The sequence below is a fragment of the Dendropsophus ebraccatus genome, chromosome 10 (genome assembly GCF_027789765.1).
Source record: "Dendropsophus ebraccatus isolate aDenEbr1 chromosome 10, aDenEbr1.pat, whole genome shotgun sequence".
Lineage (NCBI taxonomy): Eukaryota > Metazoa > Chordata > Amphibia > Anura > Hylidae > Dendropsophus > Dendropsophus ebraccatus.
The window spans coordinates 74414055-74438590 of NC_091463.1; the positions used below are offsets into that span (position 1 = coordinate 74414055).

The window sequence follows — 24536 nt, forward strand, 5'->3', positions numbered from 1 at the left end:
TACTGACTGAAATATACGTAGCGTGAACCCAGCCTCAGGGTAGCTTCACACGTACCGTATCGCTGTGTATTTATCGCTGCGAGTTTCTCGCACAAAAATCCACAGAGACTGATTGCTATCAAGTCAATGTATGTGTATTATCACTGCGTGTTTGGTGCGATTTTTACATGCGAGTTTTGATTTTCATATTATTTTCACAGGCGAGTTATAATGTAAATATATAGAGATATAAGGGAGAGATTTATCAAACATGGTGTTTAAGTAAAACTGGCCCAGTTGCCCCTAGCAACCAATCAGATTCCACCTTTCATTCCTAACAGATTCTTTGGAAAATGAAAGGTGGAATCTGATTGGTTGCTAGGGGCAACTGAGCCAGTTTCACTTTACACCATGTTTAATAAATCTCCCCCATGTGTATATATACTGTATATTATATATAAATCTGTATACTATAGCTATGTATACTACAGCCAGACCACTGCTTTTAGAGCAGAGTAACATAGACAGTAAAATATTGTTCTCTTAGGTTGCCTTCACACGTACCGGATCCCAGTGGATTTCACGCTGCGAGTTCCGCAGCAATTCACGGTACTGTTATTATCTATGGGTTTACACACTCGCACCTTTTTTTCACAGGGAGGACTTGTACGTCTCCTTCCTGTTGGATCCACTTGCACCTGCAGTGGCGGTTTTTCCCCAAAAAGCTATGTGTGTTTCCGGCCTTATTCATTTCTGGAAAAAAAAATGTCAAGGAAGAATTTCCGAATTTTTCACCTCCCTGATAAACATTAAACAATATGTACTATAGCACAGTGCTATAATAATACAGCCAATCCCCTAAATACCAAATAGCTCATATGGCGACATCAATGGACAAAGGCAAAAAGTTATATTTATCAGGATGCAGAGAAAAATATTATGATAAAAATCCTAAACATTTGAGGGCACAAAACAGGGCACATAAAGCTACATGGAAGGTTTAACCCTTAAAGGGGTTATCCAGCACTACAAAAACATGGCCACTTTTCCCCTCTCTCTTGTCTCCAGTTCAGGTGTGGTTTGCAATTAAGCCACATTTACTTCAATGGAACTGAGTTTGAAACCCCACCCAATCTGGAGACAAGAGAGGGGGGAAAGTGGTGCAGAACTACAACTCCCAGCATGCCATTGCCTGTCCATACACGCTGGTCGCTGTGCATTAGTCACAGCCTCAGTGTCACAGCGCACACTTCTATAGAGATACAATATGATGACAGTACATAGTGCTAGATTTTGATTTATACTGGCAATTAGTGAGCCATCCAAATAAGACAATATACGCAGCACCTAAACAAAGATGGCCGCCGTCCGGCTTCAACTGAACCTCTATGACGAACTTCCGGTCTGTACGTCAGCCCAGCCTTTAACTCCAAGATGGCGGCCGCCACAAGCAGCGGCGGCGTGGAGCGCAGCGATGATTTCCTGGGGTTCACGCCGTTCTCTAAGTGTGGGGAGAAGAGTAAGACCCCGAAGAGGAAGAGGGTGAATAGAAACAAGAAGAAGAACTGGAAGAAGCACAGCGATGTCCGGGATGTGGAGGAGTTCATGGACGATGTGCGGCTGCAGGAGAGGACAGTCGGGTGGGTAGCGGGGTAACATGGGGGCAGGGGGCGGCTGGGGGTCCTAGAGATGAAGGCCCTGGTCACTAGAGGCCTTAGGACGGTGCTGTACAGCCTGTAATGGGGCATGATGGGAGTTGTAGTTTTACTGTTTTTCTCCAGTTGTGGCAAAACTACAACTCCCATCATGTTCAGACTGACTGAAATGTAAACTACTTCTTTTGCCTTAGTTTTTCTGGTTAAAGCTTGTACCCTCTATAGATGCATTATGTGACTTACTGACCGGTATCTTGTCTCGCAGGGGTCTGTTGGCAGAAAGAGCGGACGAACACTTGTTCTTTATGGACACCGGCAACAAGAAGAAAGGTGAGAATAGCGCTGGTAACGCTTCTTAAAGGGGAAGTCTGGTGTCCCCTATATTCAGTATCCCCTCTCACTTCCTGGTTTGGGGAGGATGGGACGCAGCAGAGCTGAGCTGTATCCTCTCCTTCTCTGTCTCCCAATTAGATCCCCTGGGACGATCCACAAGCCTGAGAGCCACCTGGGATCTGAGTGGGAGACATAAAAGTTGTAGATTATATTCACCAGTGCCCCCCTAGCCACCGAGTGATGTCACAGACTGGCCACCCCTCAGAGAGGAGAGTGGTGGTCGGGAACCTAGGCAACAAGCTGTCCGCACTACAGGGAAGAGGGTCAAATGCTAAACGAAGTAATTTTACTAATAAAAAGCATTGTTAAAATTGCTTGGTTTTGTATTATTTGATATGGTTAATGTCTTACAGATGACAATGCCTTGTTTAAGGGTACAAACACACTGGGTGAATCCGCAGCGGGTCCGATGCCTGTATGGGACCCGGCCCCTGTATGGTAGCCCTGGCCCCCGAGCATACATTATCTGCTCGGTGCTGCGGCTGTGTGTGATGCTCCCGGCTCCCCTCGCTTCCCATCAGCCAATCAGTGCTGCCATGCACTGATTGGCTGATGCGGAGCTAGCCTCAAAACACACAGCTGCAGCGCCGAGCAGTTAAAGGGGTTATCCAGTGCTACAAAAACATGGCCACTTTCTTTCAGAGACAACATGACTCTTGTCTCCAGTTCAGCTGCGGTTTGCAATTAAGCTCCATTCAGTTCAATGGAACTGAGCAGCAAAACCCCGCCCAAGCTGGAGACAAGAGAGGGGCTGTCTCTGGAAAAAAAAGTGGCCATGTTTTTGTAGCGCTGGATAACCCCTTTAATGTATGTTCGGGGTTAAAGGGTCCGGGTCCCATACAGGCAGCAGATCCGCTGCGTATATGGGACCAATTCAGCTTCACATTACAGGAAACAGTCAGTGAATGGGGTGGGGGGTAAGGGACTGGAGTGGTTTCCCCCCCCCCCCAAGTCGTGACATAAGAAAAACTGGAGGGCAGAATGATTGTTGACGGGGGTGCCGCTCCTCACCACGGGCAGAGGTATGTTTGTACTTCCCCTCAAAATATTCTAAATCCCTGGACTTCTCCTTAAGTCTCGTGTTGGCCACTGGGGTTAACTTATCTGGTGACACCCCCCCCTTAATGTTGTCATACACTGCTAGGACATGTTAGGATTTCCTCAACAGCTAGAGAGTCGTGGATTGGAGAGCGTTGAATTACTATGAAGTCTGAGAATCTTTCCTTCTCCCCCAGCAATACTCTGAGGGAACTCCACATGCAGCAGATAAACTCAGCTAATTCTGCCTTATAATCTAATGTTGCATGTGGCTTTTGGTGTAGATTCACTAAAAGCTTCCGCCTAGACACTGAGCGGATGAAATCCATGGCTTCCCACAAGGCATTGAGCATCTTGCTTATTAATGTTGAGCTGATTTGCTGCACTGTTCAGGTTTGGCAGTGTGCACCAAACCTGAATGCCCTGCGTCTATGGAGAATTTGTTGCTTACATATGTTTAAAGGGGTACTCCAGCAAGGGGGCATTTTTTTCCTGGGACCGGGGAGAAGGTGGCTGAGGGAAACGACGTCCACTCATCTCCCCGGTTCCAGCGGTGGGTCCCGCATCGCTGCGCTGCTGTTCCTGGCCTCTTCCTGGTGTCTGATGCGGGCCCGAGACGTGATGTCCCAGGTCCGCTCAGCCAGTCAGTGACAGAGGCAGGATCTGAGCAGACTTGAAACGGATCCCGCCTCCATCACTGACTGGCTGAGCGTACCTGAGACATCACGTCTCAGGCCTGCGTCAGACACCAAGAAGCGGCCGGGGACCGGAGCGCCGTGATGCGGGACCTGCAGCTGGAACTGGGGAGGTGAGTGGACGTAGTTTCCCTCAGCCACCTCCTCCCCGGTCCCAGTAAAAAAATGCCCCCCCCCCCTGCTGGAGTACCCCTTTAACCACAGAAGGTTCCAGACTATGGTTCTATAACTGTCTTCTCTGTATTAACAGGTGCCAGAAAGCAAAAGAAAACCAGGAAACCTCTGAAGATCGACCTCATTCTACAGCCGGATTCTAAAGTGCCAGCACCTAAAGAGTGAGGACTTGTATTAAGTTTGTCTTTATTGCTTGGCATATTAACTAATCTTCCCATTCACTGACGGCAAGCAAAGATCTTGACGATGGTGATGAATTGTAACAAGCGATGAGTGAACCTCAAGCATGCTCGGCAGCCTTAGGACGGCATCCGACTTCTTCAGCCACCAGGAATCAAGGCATTCTCGAGGTTCACCCATCTCTGTATTGCAACTGCCCAGGTCTGTCGATCTGTCTGAGGACAGAAACAATTTTGCTTTGTCCATAATAACCAACGCCACCTAGACGAGAGAGATAGACAAATATGTATATTTGTTGCAACATCTTGAGGGGAAGTGATATGTTAAAAAAATCTTTAATTTTTTTATTTTTTTTCAATTTCCCACCACGTGTGATGTCTCAAATGTTTACGAAATATCACTCCAAACCAGACCACACTTTAAAACTTACATTAAAGGGGAACTGTCAGCAGGTAAGACAGATCTAACCTGCTGATAGCCCCCTGTAGCGCCAGGGACTCTGAGGAAGGTATGTCTATTCCCTTCCTCCTCAGTGCTGATCCCGCGCTGTTAGTCTGGGTAAACTGCACTCTGGAGCGCTGCCACCCCTTCTAATGATAATGAATGGACATGGCAGGCTGGATGACACAGCGGTTCTCCAGAGTGGAGTTTACCCTGACTAACAGCATGGGACTGGCGCAGAGGAGGAAGGTAAGATATTATACCTTCCTCAGCATCTCCAACGCTATAAGGTGCTATCAGCAGGTTAGATTCCTCTAACCTTTTGGTAGTTCCCCTTTGAGGCTGATAAGTTTGGCGCTGGCATAGATGACGTGCGACTGGGAAAAATGTCAAAACTCTATTCAGACACAGACCATGAAATATTCTCCCAAAAACTCGTTCATAAGTGTCTGGTTGGTGGGGTCTAAATGCTTAAACCCCCCACAAGCTGAGACAATAGGATCCTCTTGTTCCATGGGGGAATAAAGCAGCAGTTGAATATGCTTGCTGGCGCTCCATTTTCCTCCTATGGAACTGACAGCCAAGCACGTACTCTCATAGCAAGTAAATAGAATGATAGTGCTTATGTTTGACCCCCACTCTAATCACTGAGGACAAAGGACCCACCCCCTTTCCCATTGGGATCTCAGAGGTTGGACCCCACTGATTAGTTGCTTATCACCTATCCTGTGGGTAGGTGAGGTATGAAAACCTCTGGATAATCCTTTTTAAATGAATATTAAGTTATGTGTAAGCGTCTTTCCCTCATTGTCCACTAGATGGCTGTGTCAGATAATCTGTTACCATACTATGGGTTTCGAATAATTTGAGAGGCTGAACAACCCTGGCACATTTTGCTGGTCACTTGGGTCATGTTAATAGGAAAGTGTTTCTCACTGGAGCTTCCTGCAAATTTCATTGGGGAAGACTCAAAAGTTCACTATTCCTCGATACTAGATATAAGCAGAGGTGGGTGCCTATGGCTACGTCCTGCCATATTTAGTCCATTTAAAGTAGCAAGTTTACATATAAGGGACACAGGAGACAAGGCTTCTGGTAAGCATAGAAACCAAAAGGACTGATCACATCTGTATATTAATGTAGCTGTACAGCAGGGGGGTGGGAGTGAAAGACATGAATTATTAATAAAGCAAGGCCCACTCTAATGAAATGTTGTAAAGAATCCTTCCTGCATAGTAGCTGACTGGTTTGCTGTGATACGATTGACAATTGTTAGGGTCTATTGTAAGTAAAGCTGACCAGGCATGTAGTGGTTTGGGCATCAGCTAATGAAAGCATAAGAAAAAAAACTGCACTGATCTTCTCTGATTTATTTCTGTCTGCAATCCATCAGCTTTTCCAGGGCAGGAAGCCATGGTGTTCGTTTTTTTTTTTTTTTTTTTTTTTTCCTGCCTAGCTGCATCTTTGACGAGAGATGTTGTCTGCCAGGAGGGATATAGATCATCCGCTATAGTGACAGCACAGGATGATGTAGTGCTGCTGTGTTACTGACGTCCTCCGTCCCCTCTCAGCATTTTATCTCACCAGGTGCCCAATGCTAAGAAGTTGAAAAGGAAACGAGAATTGGAGAAGAAGCTGCAAAAGAAGGGAATTCTGCCCCGTACAGACAGACTCCTCCTGGCACAGAAAGAGGCACCCAGTCCAGCACCTAAAGAGGAGGCCAACAATAACCCCAACCGAGGCTTCTATGACCTGTGGGGGGAGAAAAGTATGTGGGGCCGGTATTTGTTATAGATAAGCGCTGCTGGAGCGTGCTCTAGTCCAATCGTTTGGCTTTTGTGAAGTTGAATGCAGCCCTAGGGAGTCCTGAAAACATGGATTTGGCCTATGGCTGTATGTGTTTTCCAGGACTCCCTAGGGGCCCGGTCACACTGCAGAATCCTCATGGATAAGTTACATGTCAATTCTTAGGGCGGATGGCAGAATTCGACTGACCATAGAATGGAGCCTATGGGACCCCCAGATTTTTAAGTGGGACCATGCACAGAATCCGCCGGAGCTTATCCACATGGATTCCGTAGTGTGACCTGGCCCTAGCGCTGCATCCAACTTCATCTACCTGTATTCAAATGCTGAATGATCCGACATGAGCATGCTCCAGCTGCACTCATCTCTAGTAATTATGTAATGCAAAGACCTGACTCCTTGACGCTTGTCACACATTAAATCCCTCCTTTTTATTACAGATCCCTTAGATTCTGCGGTTGAAGGAAAAGACCAGTGGTATCTAGAGCAGACCAAGAAGAGTCGTGTAAAGGTGAGTCTGTGACTGAACGCTGAATGTAGTGCAAGTCCTCTGTTCCTGCTGGAAATCTCTGAATACACTTACAGCTATGTATAACGTGCACGATACTGAATACTACCTTGGGCACCTTAGCCTCTCATAAAGGGGAATTAGCCAGTTCTTCTCTACACTGGCTTTTTTTCCGTAAAAGAAAATATAAATGATAGCATATCCTCAGCAGCTTTGTATGAAGGGGCGTCTTGATAAATAAGAATTGTGTTCATGCAGCAGGTTGACCTAACCACGTATATGTCATCCTCAGCGTCCTGAAAGACTAAACAAAAAACCATCAGAGCTTCCAGCTGTTGAAGTAGCTGCTCCCGGAGCCTCCTACAATCCAACTTTTGACTCCCATCAGGTCAGTGACTCTAATATTCCTCAGACTGTCTTCTATCTGTGTACATGGAGTGGTGTACTTGCCACATACCAAGCCTTTTTTCCTGATTCCTGCATGTATTCTCAATGGGGAGAAAGCCACTGCCAGGCACATCTGTGACTTATCTCCCTGAGAACTAAAGGAAACTTCATGTTGAACTCCAAAGTCCCCCAGAATCTATCATTGAGGGAGACTTTGGATGCCTCTATACATATGAGATGGCTGACCCTGCCAAAATAGTTAGTTTTTGGTTGCCTTTACTGTGTGTATAGTCACAAAAGTTTGGTGTACACATCAATGTCTGTTCAGCTGTTTCTGGTGTAGTCAATTACTCTACTTAGGACTCTGCATTTACTCTATTGTCTGTCTTGTGTAAAGATTTTCTGTTATACAATGTGACTTTCGCTTCCAGGATCTGCTGCTGGAAGCCCATATAGTTGAGGTGAAGAAGCTGAAAGAGGAGAAAAAGCTAGAGAGACAGCTGAAACGTCCCTCCAAGGATGAAGCTCCCACAGAGGTCAGTGTCCCCTTATACCTACTATACAGGAGTTCTGTATGTTGGCATTAACCCCTCATAGATGAAGAGAATTTTCAGTTCTGCATTTTTTTTGTCACTTTCTAACAGCAATACTTTTTTATTTCACATTTATTATGCAGTGCGACTGACATGTTAGTTAGATTTCTGTATGTATTGCACTGATCTGTGAGATACAAGAACTGCATGCTTGTGGCATGGAAGGCCTCTGGATGCCATTGTATATAATTCATTGTGACATCTAAAGGGTAAAACTCCTTGGATTGGACTAAAGTTCAATACCAGCAGTGTTGCCTCTATTACCTGCTGCATTTGTAATGGGCTAAGCTCACTCCTTATGCAGCTGCTATAAAAAGAGTATGGGCCATCACGTAGGGGTTAAAGGGGTATTCTCATCTCAACTGATATAATTAAAGGGGTTATCCAGTGTTAGGGAACTTTTTATACAATGCTTCCCTGCTGGAGAGCATGATAAACATGTTATGCTTACCTCTCCATGCTCCTCAGTGTCCCCTGTTATCTGTAGCTGCAGTCTCTTCCAAGACTTTTGTCTCGGGAGTGACAGCCTGCTCAACAAGTCACTGACCTAGACTGGACAGTGCCGCAGCCTCTCCTTCCTGAGAGGAGAATGTTTTGTAAGTGTCGGGAGCTGCAGTTAGCTGGGGACACAGGAGATGCCGCAACAGCACAACGGGGAATTGCAGATATATTCTCCAGCAGGGCAGCAGTATATACAAAATTAATTTAGTCATTTAGCTGCTGCCTCCTGATATGCCTGATCTTTTCCTCCCATTGTTGACAGACAGTTGTACAGCTTACCAGCCACCACTCTAAAAACATTGGTCTGGCTGGTGTCCATATAGCTGTACTGTTGATGTATAGCTAGTGTGTGTATACACACTACACCTACACTAGATATATAAACAGCCAGCCCACTGCTTTTAGAGGGGAGTGGTGGTCGGGAACAAAAACGAGAGGTCCACAATGGGAAGTAAAAACATATTTGGCAATGGAGACAAGTTGGTATGTGTTTGCAAAAATATTTATCTCGATGAACCCTACAAGTATAATGGTTGAGATGAGAATACCCCTGTTATGCTTGTATGGTAACATAGTACATCCACATTTCAGCATCAAATTTTAGGTTCTGTAGGCACAGAAGAACCCTGTATTATGTAACTTAGACCTGTCCATTGTTAATGCTGCTTTGTCTTCCCTCTGACAGGAGAGCCAGCTGCGGGAGCTGGTGGAGGGTTTAGTGGAGGAGTCCGATGATAACGCTTCAGGAGGCGAAGGGGAGCACGAGGAGCAAATGACGACGTCCCTACACCAGAGAGAGAGGAAGACAGAACGGCAGAGGAAGAAGGAAAAAGAAGCCAAAAGCATGGTGAGATAGTCTTGTGTCCCCATCTTTTCCAGTTGGAATGAGATGTTGAAAGGGGGGGGGGTGGCTTTCAGGGTATTGCATTAGAATAGACCACGTGGATGATCACACCTGGACCCCACACATTAGGAAAGTGTTGTGCAATCCCTTTCCGTTTACTTCCAGACATGGCAACATCCTTTCACTTGTAGCTGTGCCTGGAATTGCAGATTAAAACAAAGGAAGGGGCAGCAGTGCTCAAGACCCCGGGGGTCTACGTTCTGTGTAGAAAATATTATCGCCTGGTTATTTTCCATCTATCTCTGGATGTAAACATCACGTGACTTTGCCTGGGGTTTCCTGTGACCTTCACCCCCCACAGTTAAGCACCGATGCCCTTCTCAGACTGTAAATCCCTGCATGATAATTCACTGCCACCTGGGCATCCAGCCAATACCAGCTTAATTCCACTTCTCCTGTCAAGGTGTTTCCCTCCAGCTCCAGTCACATATTCTGCCTTGTGTTTATTTCCATAAATGAAGGCTTAATCTGCTTTATTCTCATAGATAGGTGGAGTGGGCATCAGTTATTGATTTCTAATTACCAGTTGTCATGTTAATGGTAACTTCCAGCTGTATAGTCACCTTTACACGTACCAGCTGCCGAGCAGTGACGGGGCATTTGATCTGCTTACATTCACAGCTAAGATTTTATTACAGAAAGTAATTTTCTGGCTTCAATAAAACAAGGTTATTGTCGGTGCAATGTTTGCTTAGCGTTCATTGGATGCGTTTAAATCCAGACTTTTGTGGAGAAACTCAATTACATGCTGCATCCTTCCTTGCCTAAAAACGTCTATGTGCTACATGTGTATGTACCCTAAGGGGGAGATTTATTAAACATGGTATAAAGTGAAACTGGCTCAGTTGCCCCTAGTAACCAATCAGATTCCACTTTTCATTCCTCAAAGACTCTTTGGAAAATGAAAGGTGGGATCTGATTGGTTGCTAGGGGCAACTGAGCCAGTTTCACTTTACACCATGTTTGATAAATCTCCATTTAAGGGTCTATTACCAAATCAACCATGATAGCCACAGGGGGTTCCCACTGAATCTTTCTGGCAGGTTCTAAAAATGTTCTCCCCTTGAGTGATCATGCATCGGACAATATAATCAACTCTGTAGGTGCAATATTTTCTGTAGCTAACTACATGTGTTATCCATGTATTGATCCCTGTAAGCAGGCTGACTAGTGTTCTTCAATACGATTATTGACAGACTAGAATACAATGTTTCTGATTACTTGATCTCTATAGATCCTCAGAGCCCCAACAGCAGATCTAATGCTTCATCTTTCCACCCTGTGATGAGACCCATCCTTGCGCTGTGAGCATTTTCTGCATTGTATGTAGGAAATGTGATGCAAACACTGGGTGCCCTGGGGTTATGGTCTGTTTTCCATCCCCAGGGTCTGAGGGTAGAAAACAATTGTCATCTCTCAGGGTGCTTGGCAGATAACGAAAGCCCATGTCCGTGTGTCCTCCTGGGCTTTATGGAAGCCATAGCTAGAGTCACTAAGTAGGACTTCTGGTCTGCCAGACCCGCTGTAATCGTGATCATTGGGGTGCCTGGCTTTACGAACCCTTCTCTTTCCTGCCCAGTAAGACTTCTTAAAACTGCTTATATTGTAGAAAAACCGTCTAGAAGCTGAGAAATCCGAGAGACTCCGGCGGCAGAGCCTGTTCCAGCTGAAATCCATCCAGACGTCCTTAAAGTCTAGACAAGAGGAGCTCTTAAGACGCAAGAAGCTGCGTGAGGAAAAACGAAAAGCAAAGGCCTTGCAGCCCAAAAGACTGGGCCGTCTAAAGTGAGTAAGAAAGGGGGGGGGGTATTGGTGGCCTGATATTATGCTATAGTGACGTGCTTCATGCTTGGTTCATTCAACCTTTTTGCTGAATTGCTTTACACTTCTAAAGCAGTGTTATGAAAATTGAAATATTCAGGGTTGTTCACACTTTGCTGTGGATTTGTTGCATAATTTTGACTTTCTATTGAAGTTAATTAAAAAAATCTGCATATGTACATACCCTTAGCCTCTTCACGTCAGCAATACGTAGATATATACGTTCCTATTGCACATACCCCGTGCAGTAGGAATGTATGTTATTACGTTCCTGAGGTGAGAGGGGTTTGATGTGTGCGGGACCGCTTCAGTTGAGAGCGGGCCCGTGCACACCAGTGTCCCGGGAGCCCAGCATAATGACAAGCAGCGGCGCATTAACACTTTAAACGCTGAGTTCCATAGTAATTGCAGCGTTTAAAATACTCAGTGGCAGGACAAGCTCCTGTCACTAAGTGATCGGGACCCCTACAGCCATGTTGCGGGGGTCCCCATCGCTTGTACCAACGGGCACGGGTAAGTGACTTACCTCCATCCTGTCGGATGGGGGATTTATGCATAGTCTGCTGTCAGGCAAGGCTGTGTATGCATAGACCATCGATAACTCGGATCTTTGCTATGGGATTGCATAGATCAGTATATACAATGATTGCATTGATATGATATGAATGATATGCAGTATATCTAATGATTGTGTGCTTTACAGTGAAAAAAAGTATTTAAAAAGATGTGTAATTTAGTATAAAAAAACCCTTAAACACCCCCCCCCCCAAAAAAAATTTTTTTTAATATACCTCCTTGCCCATTATAAAAATATGTAATTGTCCGATGTATTAAAATATAGCATTATTGTTCCCGCACGGTGAACCGCATAAATGAAGGGGGGGGGACAAAACAGGATTGCTGTTTTCTTTTTTTTTCTTTTTCTTTTTTTTTTTTTTTTATTTTTTATTTATAGATCAGAAAAAAATTATTAAGCGATCAAAAGTTTTGTTACACCAATGTACTAATAAAAGTTAGAGATCAGGGTGCAAAAAACAAGTCCTGTAGGTGGAAAAATAAAAGTGCTATGGCTCTTAGAAGGTGGGGAGAACATTGCATTAATTTGACCCAGACATCCGTGCATCAATGGGCTCTGTCTTGAAGGGGCACCCCTTCTACGTACGTATCCACTTTTATTGACTGTCTGCAGTAGGGAGGCGTCATGGGCACTTTCCGCTGCCACCAATGCTCGAAGCCCTACAGCCTAATCTTCTTCTCTGCATATCGATAGCGCTGTTCGGCAGCACTAGAAAAGCCCTGTAGTACCTGACTAACATTGGTGGCAGCAGAGGGGGCTGCATTACCCTTAGGTCTTACTGGAAATCGCCTGACGTGGAGGCCCTGTTGTGTCAGGAAGAAGACAGACTATTTCTTTCCATTTTTATTTTTTATAACCCTGTAAGCCCCAGTCTCTGCCCTGTGATGAGACACATCCTTGCGCTGTGAGAATTTTCAGCATTGCTGGAAATGTGATGCCAACCCTGGGTGCCCTGGAGCTGGGAGTGTTAACCCATTTTGGGGCCTGAGGGCAGAGAACTGAATACTGCACAGGAGACTTGTCACTTATTTGTAGGATAACCACTACAAACCGGCAAGATGAGCATGGCCATGTATATGGTAGTTTTGATTTTATTAATGGTGGGGGTCTTGTGGCTGAAAATATCAGTATTTTATTTTTTATTTCAAGGTATCAAGAACCCGACATAGATATTCTGCTAAGTGAAGAACTAACAGACTCTCTGAGGAAATTGAAGGTAAAATGTCCACTTGTGTTTCTTGGAATCTTATTTCTCTAGGGTTTAATTCTTGTTGGTGGTTTTGGGAAGAGGGTGTTTGGGAATGGATTATGTTATGTGAGCACTTGACATACTTAGAAAATTACTGGAATAACAAGGGTATGTTGTCTGATTACAGCCGGAGGGGAACGTTACCAAAGACAGGTTTAAGAGTTTCCAGAAGAGAAATCTCATCGAACCAAGGGAGCGTGCAAAGTAAGTGCTGGGGGCTGGGTCGTGTCAGATAAGGATTTTCTAAAGAATCTTGTGTCATTAGTAACCACAAAAACTACAGGAGTAAGGGCATTAGCAAAATGAAGTGCCTGCCACTTGACATTGGGTTATGCTTATTGCCTAATTCCAGGGCAGCAGTAATTTATTGAATGACCCCCTTCCACAAAAAGCAACCACTACTACTTTAAAAGAAAACTGGCAGCATTGGATATGCATATAAAGCGGGCATCACATAGGTATCTTTTGTTGGCGCTATGATCCCATCTCTTAAAAAAAAAAAAAGTGCTCTTTATTCTGCGCCGACTGTCACGGTAAGTCCTCCCATAATGATTGACAGGTGTAGGAGGCATGGTCGGCCTAGAATTCGAGGGGCAGATGCAGACCGTGTCATAGGCTTTTTGACATTCAGCGCAGAGCATTTTTTTCCCAAATCTGTAGGAAACTGGAAAATTTTAAAGAGCTAACCCTTCCTTGCAGTTAGGATGACTAAAAAACTCTGCCTCTTCTATCAGTCCTCCCTCCTGGCTGCAGAATGCTGTTGGCTTGTCTTTTCAGCGCTGGTGGCTTTGTGAAGGCCTCCAGGACAGCCATGAGCATACTTCAATGATAACTTGCCAGGAACAAAGTGACGCAATCATTAGTATTGCAGTGCACTGTACAAGTGATTGCATACTCATCCCCTGTGGGAAAAAGAAAAACCAATAATGTCCATTTTGTAGTTTATCTGTATCTGGAAATTACTAGAGTATGGATATATAAGGTTATTTAATCCAGTGCTGTAAAAGGATAGAAAAAATACTGGCCATGTGGGACAACCTTGTGGTGTGTTCACAAGGTCTCCACAATTGTGTCTGTGTGTTGAAGAGCTGGTGTGACATGAAAAGCCCCAGTCACTGAATTGCCACCAGTCATAACCATGGGTTGTAACTGGTATTGGGGTATTTGTGGTCAATCTCTGTTTCCCTAATCCAGCAACGGGGAACCTACGGCTCTCCATCTGTTGCAAAACTCCAATTCTCATCATGTCCAGGCATGCAGGGGGTTGTAGTTTTCAATCAGCTGGGGTCCATAGGTCCCTTCCGTTTAGTGTTTTTTTTCTTCAGTTTTTGCAAAAAAAGGATTGAAAAAACTGATGGATTTGTGTGCATTTTTCCATTTATTTCTATTATAAAAAAAAAGATCAAAACTTTTTTTTTATGTTTGTTTTTTTTATAATGAAGTCAATGGAAAAGCGGTTGCACACATGCATCGGGTTTTTTGCAAAAACTAATTGTATAAACGTAGTGTGGACCCAGCCTTATCAATTTTATGGATCAGGATCCTTTTTCCATTTACTTCTATAATACAAAAAAAAAAAGTCTGGTCAGTAGACCTGTCTGACCTGTGAATTTCTTTTCAGATTCAAGAGAAAGCTGAAGGTCAAATATGTGGAGAAACGCGCATTCCGAGAAATCTCGTAAGTTCCAGGAGGCGTTCAGTAAATGCCTCCCTTATGGCACGGACATGCTCCTCAGTGTTGTGCAGATTATCGCTGCTCACATCCCTCTCTAGTGTGGCTCAGTCTAATCTTCTGTATGCACATACGTGCCAGCTAACCTATTAGTATGTCTCGTGGGAACGACCTGGTGTAAATCGTGCAAACTCTAGGGATTACAATGCATGTAGATGTTCTTCATTGGGTTTTTTGTTAAACCTACCTATAGATAAGCATAGCAGCAGAGGGATTTTGGTCTAGCTTTGTAGCCATATCCCTCATGTTACCGCATACATTTAGCAGCTTATGAAGATCAACCTTGCTATCTATGGGGATCTTCTAGATGTTCTATAACAGATGAAAAGAATTGTGGGTTCAGACCTGTTTGAGAGCCATGGTTAACTTTTTTTTTTTTTTTTTAATCTATTTTATTTTTAGTGCCTGATTTGGGCCTGGGCTTCCCACCCAGAGCTTAATCTATACGTTGGTGATCTTGGAGCCCGGCTGTAGCTGAATGAGTCTCCAGTCCTTTCGCTTGCAGGCGGCTCATCATTATACCTATTGGATTAACAGGATTCATTAGGTCACCATCGGCACTTGTTTAACCAGATTGAATTATCTGCTCGATGTCTGGAATAGAAGCTCCATATAACTTTCTACCACCAGACCCTGTAATCTGACTAAATGATGGGTTCCCCATACAGTCTGTAATTGTGCAGCAAGCGTTTCCCCCGGAGAACAGTGTGGGTGTTACTATGTGTCATAAGCCGACGCTGGCATACAGAGAACTTGCAAGATCATGAAGTGGTTGACCTACACGACGGCTGTAGTTGGGCTGTCTTTCCTTGGTTATCCAGCGGACATTCATGCCTTTTGGCTTTGTACAAGGACTTGGTTACATCTCTTCTGTGCAAATAAATCTATTTTGGAATTCAGAGTATTTTATATTCCTCGCTATGTAGAATGACAAATACACTGGCAATGCATGTAGGGAAATTAAGGGGTCTTGAAATTAAGTGTGACTGCAGACAGGATATGGCAGGCTGTACCAGCAGAGCACCGATTGCATAAATCATATTACATATAAAATGCACTAGGTGGAAAGTTTAAAAAGGAAAAAAAGCTTCCAGATAAAATGTTAAATTGAATGTACCACCTTACTGCCTATAACATACCACCAGATACGTGCTGCTGCGCTGAATTGGTGGTCCCGTTCACATTTTTTGCCAGTATTCCTGTATGCAAATTAGGCGCCCATTAGGCACGGGAGAGAAGACCAGTTTAAAGATTTCTACCTCCCCAAGATGTGTGCCCCTCCTGTTCTCAGTTCCCGCCTCAAGTATCCGGCCTAGCCTGTCAGTGCAGCTGGATGACAGAGCAGTAATTGTAGCATGGTATCCTGCCTGGCCTGTCAGGATACTGGAGGCTGCATACCCCGCTGTGACTGCTGCACTGGCTGGGCCGGATACTGGAGGTGGGACTGAGAAGAGGTGGCACAATATCTTTGAACCGGCTTACCTCCTGTGCACAGTGGACCTGATTTGCATATCGGAATACCAGCAAAAATGCTAACTTTTTTTTTTGCGTACAGAATTGTCCAAACTTCTAAGTTGTCACATTCCTGATCCATGAGTCAAAGGGGTAAAGACTGGCCACCAACCCAGGCAAAGTGAGAGAAGGCTCTAGAATAGCAAGGTTTGTAGAATGGTTTTTCCCACCGCTGCAGAAATACAATAGAGCAGGTGTTTGTTTCCACGGAAGAATAGTTCCTGTTTCTGGGTGGGGGAAGGAGGGGAAAATGTATACGGTATATGCGTGGTAGCAAAGAAGCATGCGTTCTGCACCAGAAGGAATTGATTTGTGGATAATCCCATAGCCAGTAGAAGTGGTTAGCAATCCAACTACCATCACCCACACCTAGAACAAGTTACCAATGAAGAAACTGAATTGCAGAGTAAGAGAACCTCTATGTAACATCTTTAGGAACATCTCCCAATATAATAATGAAGAGACACATGAGTGGGCCATTTCATTCCATGAGACCAGTAGTCTTGGAGAGGCAGCCTTGGCACGGTTATCCTACCCTTTAGTAGGCAGTGCGGATTACTGAGGTGGAATAGTTTTGAGGTTGTAGGAATTGGAAGAATTCTGCATTGACAAAACAAACAGCTCTTTGTCGGGTCTCATGAGTGCATGAAGTAAACCCCTACGGTGCAGGAAGAGCCTGTAAGTGATCCTTGGTGAATGACTTCTCCAAGAGCTAATGGGCAGATGGATGGCTCCATTACAGAGACTGGCAGTGTGGGTATCTTTCCCCCAAAGACTTGTTTCAATGCCTCAGATCTTTAGAAGAAGTGTTCTATGCATGAAGATAGAAAAGGCTTCAAAATCATTGCTAAAATACCAGATTGTAGGTCAAATCACTTACAGCCCATACACTTTATACGATGGCTGACAAAAGTATTAAGGTGTATGGGGTTCTCATGACAGGTAAGGTTGGGTGTTTTACTTACGTTCCTTCTTGGCACCTGAGTGGGCACTGGAGTACAATACACAAGCCTGAAGGAGGTGAGAGGACCGAAGGGAAACTACATTTTAGAAGGCTCTACAGCCTGCAGAAATCTGTTGAGTGGCCCCACAGACATTACGTGCTGCAATCGTGCAGCACGGGCTGCATATATCACTAGCAATGTCCATGCAGCCCTTGCCTTAATTGTAAAATAATAAACTTCAATCTTACCTGTCTACACTCCCCATGTCCTCTAGCTTCTGCCCGTAGCCGCTGCTCTAACTTCTGAGCCGCTCTCTGAAGTGACAGGCCCCTCAGCCAAATACTGGCATCTCCATGCCTCCATTTCCCCCTTGCCGAGTCCTACTGATGGCCGTCGGATGTCATTTTTGCCTGGAAACCACGAACGTCGCTAATTGGCAGAACAGACAAGTGTGTTGTTGCAGCTGGAGAAGCTGCAGGGTTTTGGCGGCTGTCAGTGGCACCCAGGACCGTGCTACAGGGCACGAGGACTTCTCCTTTAAAGGCTGACACAAAACGACATGGAAACCGCATACAAAACTAATGGGAAAAAAGCCAATAATGTATTTTAGACCACCATGGGTGATATTAAAGGGCGACTATCAGATTAAATGAATCGAACCTGCTGATATGTCCCTATTGCACAGGAGGCGCCAGGGATGCAGGTATGTATCTTACCTTTATCCTCAGCGCTGTTTCTTTGCACTTAGTCGTTTACTCCACAGTCCAGTAACACCATTAGGAGCCCTGTCTTCTTAGCGACAATCTGGCTGGCCTGCTTCATTGGTAATCATTAGAAGGGGCGTGGTAGGGCAGTGCTCCTTACGGTGTTACCAAACCGTGGAGTAACTGCACCGGAATGGTGCTGAGGATGAAGGTAAGAGACATGCTGTACTCCTCTGCACCTCCTGTGCAAAAGGTTGGTAGTTCCCCTTTAAGGGATATATTTATACACACAAAGGTTAATTTTTGTGTAAATTTTTCTCTCTCCCTGCAGTGTGAATGTTCATGTGCTCAATTACTTGTTATATAATTAGTTTGGTTAATTTGTGTTTGTTTATATGTAAGACTTAAGGCCCTATTCCACGGAGTGATTACCGGACATATTCAGCCGATAATTGTCCCGTGAAATAGGAGGCAATGATCAGCTGACATCGTTTATGTCGGCTGATCGTTAAAGTCGTTTGTATTTCAACATGTTGAAATACAAACGACTCATATAGCAGCGATCTGCTGCGTCATTCTGTGTAATATCCTATGGGCTGCCCGGACGATCAGCGATCACCCGGGAAGCCCCCTCCCCCCCCCCCTCCCCGGACTCAATCGCTTGCTGCTGCCACGTGGAATAGCGTTGGCAGTGAGCGGAGAACGAGGAGCAAATGAGTGCTAATATCCCTCGTTTGCTCCTCTCAGTTGGCCCGTGGAATAGAGCCTTTAGAGAACAATTGGAGCCCATTCCAGGTGGTTCACTTTTTCATCCATCATCCAGATATTGGTCACTGACTTACAGAGTAACTACCTATAACTAGCACTGCAGACAGTTACCTGTAATAGAACTATTTTGCATACTTTTCCCAGGGAGCTATGCTCAGTCTCCCTAATGTTTGCATACTCTGCACATGGATACTGTACAGCTACAAAATGTGACTTTGAAAAGGTGAAGTGACGGCAGCAGAAAAGTTCCAACCTGGTCGATTACACTTGATGCTAGTTTTGGCATTAGTGTATTGCCAAGTGGTATTCGAAATGAGTTGGCGCCACTGTGAATAGCTGACTGGTGCAGTATTTGGGATGTAGGAAGTGCTCTGTGTCATCGGAGCCAGTGACTGCCATATGGCACATTACTAGCTTTGCTGGAAATGGAAGTGCTGCGATTAAATTACACAGTGTGGCAGGTATCAGGCGAATCCCAATGGAGTCTGGAAGTTCATGGTCGCTGCTTAATGCAGAAATGTCCTTTTTCCCCTCTAATCCCCCGGCTGCTCATTCATTGCGCGTCTGTCTGCTGATGTGAGGCTTCTTGGCTTTGCTCCATGTATTATTCAAGGGATTAATGCATTTTCTATGTCTTACATTCAGTTTTGCCTCCTTCTTTCCTGCTGATGCCACAGAAATAGAAACACTGAATTTTTATTTTTTTTTCACCCCCCCCCACCCCCTTCTTGTCCTTTTATACATTCTAAATTTAGCTTTGAGGCTGCCCTGCGGTTCTAGCGGCGGAGAGAAAGATGGGGGCTCGCGTGTAGAGGAGCGAGCGTGCTGGTCTCCGAGGCTACCTTGTTCTGCTCCGCTGATGAAATGTTAACTCTTTCGGAGCCGGAGAGAATCCTTGGCTCTCTGGTCTTACCGTAGATATAAGGACATGACCTCCGCTTCTGTGTTGTAGGTCATTCTAATTTCCATTGGATCATTTCTTCCCAATGTGGAGCTTGAGCCTTCCATGGATTCACTGTATTTCCCCTCTGTAAATAGTCTTTGCTCCTATCCATACGGCATTTAGATCAAGCATATAAACAGTCTATTTCGGGAGCAATGCACTGGGAATGACTGGAGGTTGCAATGAATATTAACATAGTGCAGCAGTCCTATGACCGTGGCTAAGATGAACACAGCCATATGTGCTATTGCAGCACCCCATTAGCCTGTGTTCCCATCGGGTTTATGGTTCATGCAAAATACAGTAGTATATATGGTTTATCATTTAAATTAAATGTATAGGCATATATGCTGCAGGCTCAAAGTGCATGCTGGGATGCGAATTGTAGTTTTATGACAGCTTGGGGGTCACTGCACTATTAAAGCTTTAATTACCCCAGAAATGCTGATCAACTGGTAGCTTGGAGGCTGTAAAGGTGTCTGTAAGATTTCCTTGAAGTGTACAATAAGTCTAGCTATACATCTAATATACTGATATTATTGTGCCATTGTGTCATGCTAGCACTTCTATAGAGTATATACACCTTTTAATAAGATGTTGTTGTGACATTGTCTACACTGGTTTAGGACAGGCCTTAAAGGCTATGGACACCTTTGAGGGAGATTTATCAAACTGGTGTAAAGTAGAATTGGCTCAGTTGCCCCTAGCAACCAATCAGATCCCACCTTTTATTTTTCGAGGAATAAAAAGTGGAATCTGATTGGTTGCTAGGGGCAACCAAGACAATTCTGCTTTACATCAGTCTCATAATTCTTCCTCCATATGTCTTATTCATGCGTTGTGCTTATAGTGCAAAAAGGGGGGCATATCGTGTGCATAATTTACAGAAAGTTGCAAGCCATGTGATAATTTTGTGAAAAGCCACACGCAAGCCAGACGCACTGAAAATGTACAAATATAGCTTCTCAGAGCTTGCGTGGATATGAGCAAAAATGTGCACATAAAATGAAAAATAACATCATAAATCAGAGCAGTCTAGCCATAAATAGAGGATGTTATCCCGCCACACAGATTTTTCATTGAGAGAATGGACCAGAAACCAGAAGTCATGTATTTTTGAGCAAACACCCAGAGTTACAACCCTGCTTTATCCATACATAGGTCTTTATTTAAGATTTTGCTTAGTTTCTCTCTCTTATCCTCTAGTTTGGTATGTGGGCTCAGTTTTTTCCTGTACACTTTTATACACATCCTTATGATTTCCCCTTATGAAGATACTTTTGTGAGCTCCACGCTCTGTCTCCATCCTGCAGGGAGTTCAAGGTTTCTCTCCCCTCTGTCCACTCTTTGAAACTCTGTGTGTAAACCCCGCCCTCCACATAACTACTGTAATCTCTAACACCCAGGGAGCACAAAGACCATCTGACAGACTTATTGCTCTCTGTCCAGCAGCTAAATGGAAAGAAATGTTTAATGAACACTATTAGGAAAGCTGCTTAGAAAATAATCATTGCAAAGGTGGCTATAGCCTTTAACACTGTGACATAAAGGAAATCGATCACTGATCTCAGGGAGACCTGCCAAAGAAAACACTGCTGGCGGCTGCTAGTAAAAGTGCTCAACATAGTGAAAATGTAGGTGCACAATATGCAAAAAGAGTCAGTGGAGTCTGATTTAGGAGTCTTCAAACATAGGACTAGCCAGATATCCTTTCTGGAAAGTACCTTGCCAAAGGGTAGCTCCTCTAAGGAGACCACCTAAACCACCATAATAAGTGGCCCTTTCAGTCACTATCAAACTCAATTCACTAGTTTAAGGATATGACAAAAGAAATACTAAAGCCAGGTATCCATCCAGAGACAGCTGTTTCAAGGTAATGCTCCTCATCGGTGTGGAGTAGGATTCTGGCTAGGTTCTTCCTTGGAGGGATTTCTGGCTCGTCCTGTGTTTCGAGACTTTTAAATTAGGCTCCACGGACTCTTTCTTCATATTTGTATTTTTCAGAAGTCAATCCGCCTAGGTTTTCACTGTGTTGAGTGTTTTTGCTAGTAGACTGCGGTGTTTTCTTTGGCTGGTCTCCCTGAGCTCAGTGAGTGTTTTACCATTATGTTCTACTTGGCATTGCTTCCTCTTAGCCAAAATCCTGCTCCACACTGATGAGGGGCAACACCCTGAAACATCTGTCTGCGGATCGATACCTGGTTTTGGTAATTCCCTTGTCATATCCTTAGAATCGTAAAGTGAGTTGGGTATTGATTGAAAGGGCCACTTAATATGGTGGTTTTGTTGGTCTCCTTAGCCGAGAGATGGCTCCTGTATGTCCTTCCCTGGAAGGATATCTGCCTATTCCCATATTTCGAGACTCTTAAATAAGGCTCCACTGACTCTTTCTACATAAAGTGACCGAAATAGACATAATACAAAAGTATGTAACCTGCTGATATCTCCCTATAGTGCACAGGGCGCTGAGGAGGATGGTGAGTTTCTTACCTTCATCCTTGGCGCTGTTTTCATGATATTAGTCGTTTAACCTCTATGCTATTTAGACATTTTGGAGCACTGATCCCCCCGGCCGCTCTGCTAATGTTCATTAGGAAGGGTGGGAAAGCTGGAGGTGGATTAGTGCACCAAAACACCTAGTTAGCATAAGGATTAAACTGCTAACATTACCGAAATGGTGCCAAGGATGAAGGTAAGAAAATTACCTTCACCCTCAGTGGCGTGTGCGCTATAGGGAGATATCAGCAGGTTAGATTCTTCTAACCTGCTGATAGTTTCACTTTAAGGGTGCTCATACACATAGTGGTAATGGACTGTGTACAATATTGCAATTATTTTATAGCCAATTACATGTTTTTTGACCACCCGGTGCTTACATCTGTTCATGTATACTCCTTGCTCATTTATGTGTTCATATGGTGCAGCTGCTGAATGGTTTCTCATCTCTAGTAACCAGTCACAGATGTAGTCTGAAGATTGAATTGGCACTGAGCTGAGAGCAGAAAAGATTTGGCAGTACTAGAACATCTAGTTTATTTGTTATAACAGTATATTCCTGGGAGTGGATACAAAAGTACTCTATTAGGGCATTTTGTGTTTATTTGGGGGACGAGACATCCATAAATTAGCCAAAGCAAGCAGCAGCTTCCAAAAAGAAGCGAAAAGACCCCATACATTGCTGGAGAACCCGACCATCCTACAGAAAACTGCTAATTGAGGGCTTAAAGGGATTGTGTTGCTGCAGTCTGCTGTCTATTACCTCTGGCAAGAAGTTGATTTTGCCCTGGGATAATGAAAATAAACTAGTAATTAGATGACTTGATAAATCTGCTAAAGCAAAGGATGGAGCTTGCCATTGGCTCATAGAACATGGTCTCCAATGGGAGAGTTCTGATAAGGTGTATATACATATATATTATACATATGCAGTGGTACCTTGGTTTAAGAGCCTTTTGGTTTAAGAGCTCACAGTTTTTCAAAATTGTGACTTGGTTTAAGAGCATTGCTTTGGTTTAAAAGCTCCCTGTACTGGGTGGGAGTGCGAGTGGGGGAGGGGCATTGTCTGCATAGCGGGGTCTACAGCTCTGTACTCTGACCCAGGAAGTCTCCCTCATCTTCAAAATCATAGCAGATCCCCTTCAGGCTGGGGCTTGCATCAGGGGACAGGACTGTGGAGGTAATCTCTCCATAGCTGTAACCCCTGTCTCCCCGGACAGAGAGTGCTGCATGTATGTGCCTTCATATGTCTTGCTCATTCCTTTCTGCTCCCTGCAGTCTCTGTCCGCCCTTGTGTTTCCCATCCTCTCCACTACTGTACAGTAACTTATAATATCACATATTCTGCTGTTTCTGAATGTTTGTTTCATCTGTTTTACATGTTATTCAGAATAATAAATCATTGGAACAAATTGTTTGCATTTCTATGTGATCATGTAATATGCAAGGGTTCCTTATACTGAAAAGGGATCATTTTACATCACCAACAACTTTAAAAGGCTATGTTCACACAATGTATGGACAACGGCTGTTGTCTGGCACTCAAAAACAATTGCCGTTGTATTGAGTGTCAACCAATGGCCATTGTTGCATTGAAAATTGCATTGAAATCAATGCACAATGAACGTAAATAATTGACACGTCAATTATTTCAACGGCTGTATCAAACAATGGCTATTGTTCAATACATTGTGTGAACAACGGCCGTTGTTTGCACTGACTTCGATGCAACACATTTTTCTATAACAAGTACGGCCACTGTTTTAATTGTCGCGTGAACATAGCCTATAAAGGGTCACTGACATCAGGTAAAAAATCAACATGATGCAGAAGCATATAGCATTACTTACCTGTCTGCCCCAGTTCTGAAACCACCAAAATCTATTTGTTGTAGTTCTGTATTTCATGACTGAGCTCCCTGCTTGAACAATTGCTAAGTACTATTCTGAGAATACACTGCTTTCCCTCATATGTTCGACACAGTCCTCCCACCTTGCTCACTTCCCTCCCACAGCACTCTTGCCAATTACCCACTCAAAGCTGTTGTAGGACATCTCATTTCACTGCAGGGGACTGGACAGTCAATGAAGTTGCAGCACCTGTGTATATATGTACATGACAGGGAAATGGTGATGTAGGCTGGAGGGGCTGGTCACATATGATGACAACACTTGGGGTGGGGCTAAAGCTCATAGGCAAGAACCAGCCAAGCCTCCTGTGACATTAAAGGATGATCCAACCCATACAGAGTCCCTGCTCCCCTCCATACAGTACATGATAAATCTTGCTGCCGCCACCATTGGAGAAAGCGTAACACATAGGAATAGAGGTACTATGGCTACCATGTACTAGGTATAGTTCGTATGCCATTGACTATGCTTGGTACCACAAGAGCGGTGAGATGCAAATTTTGTTGCTCCTTCACCAGGATAAGGAAGGTAATGTACAGTAAGTTAATGCATGGTATCATTTTGACTGATGTTGGCAAAAATTCTGCGACTACCACATATGCAAAGGAAAATAGCCGATGGATTTG

The 24536-nt window shown here is 44.3% G+C and overlaps 1 protein-coding gene across 1 annotated transcript; it reads left to right on the top strand.

The window, feature by feature from the left end:
• Positions 1-1388: 1388 nt before the first annotated feature.
• NOP53 (NOP53 ribosome biogenesis factor) lies at positions 1389-15532 on the top strand. The gene is made up of 13 exons (XM_069943363.1): positions 1389-1619; positions 1900-1964; positions 4011-4095; positions 6127-6323; positions 6802-6872; positions 7162-7257; positions 7688-7792; positions 9036-9197; positions 10864-11039; positions 12802-12868; positions 13029-13105; positions 14523-14579; positions 15036-15532. The coding sequence occupies exons 1-13, from the start codon at positions 1414-1416 to the stop codon at positions 15040-15042; spliced, it is 1371 nt and encodes a 456-aa protein (XP_069799464.1). The 5' UTR covers positions 1389-1413; the 3' UTR covers positions 15043-15532.
• The last annotated feature ends 9004 nt before the right edge of the window (positions 15533-24536 follow it).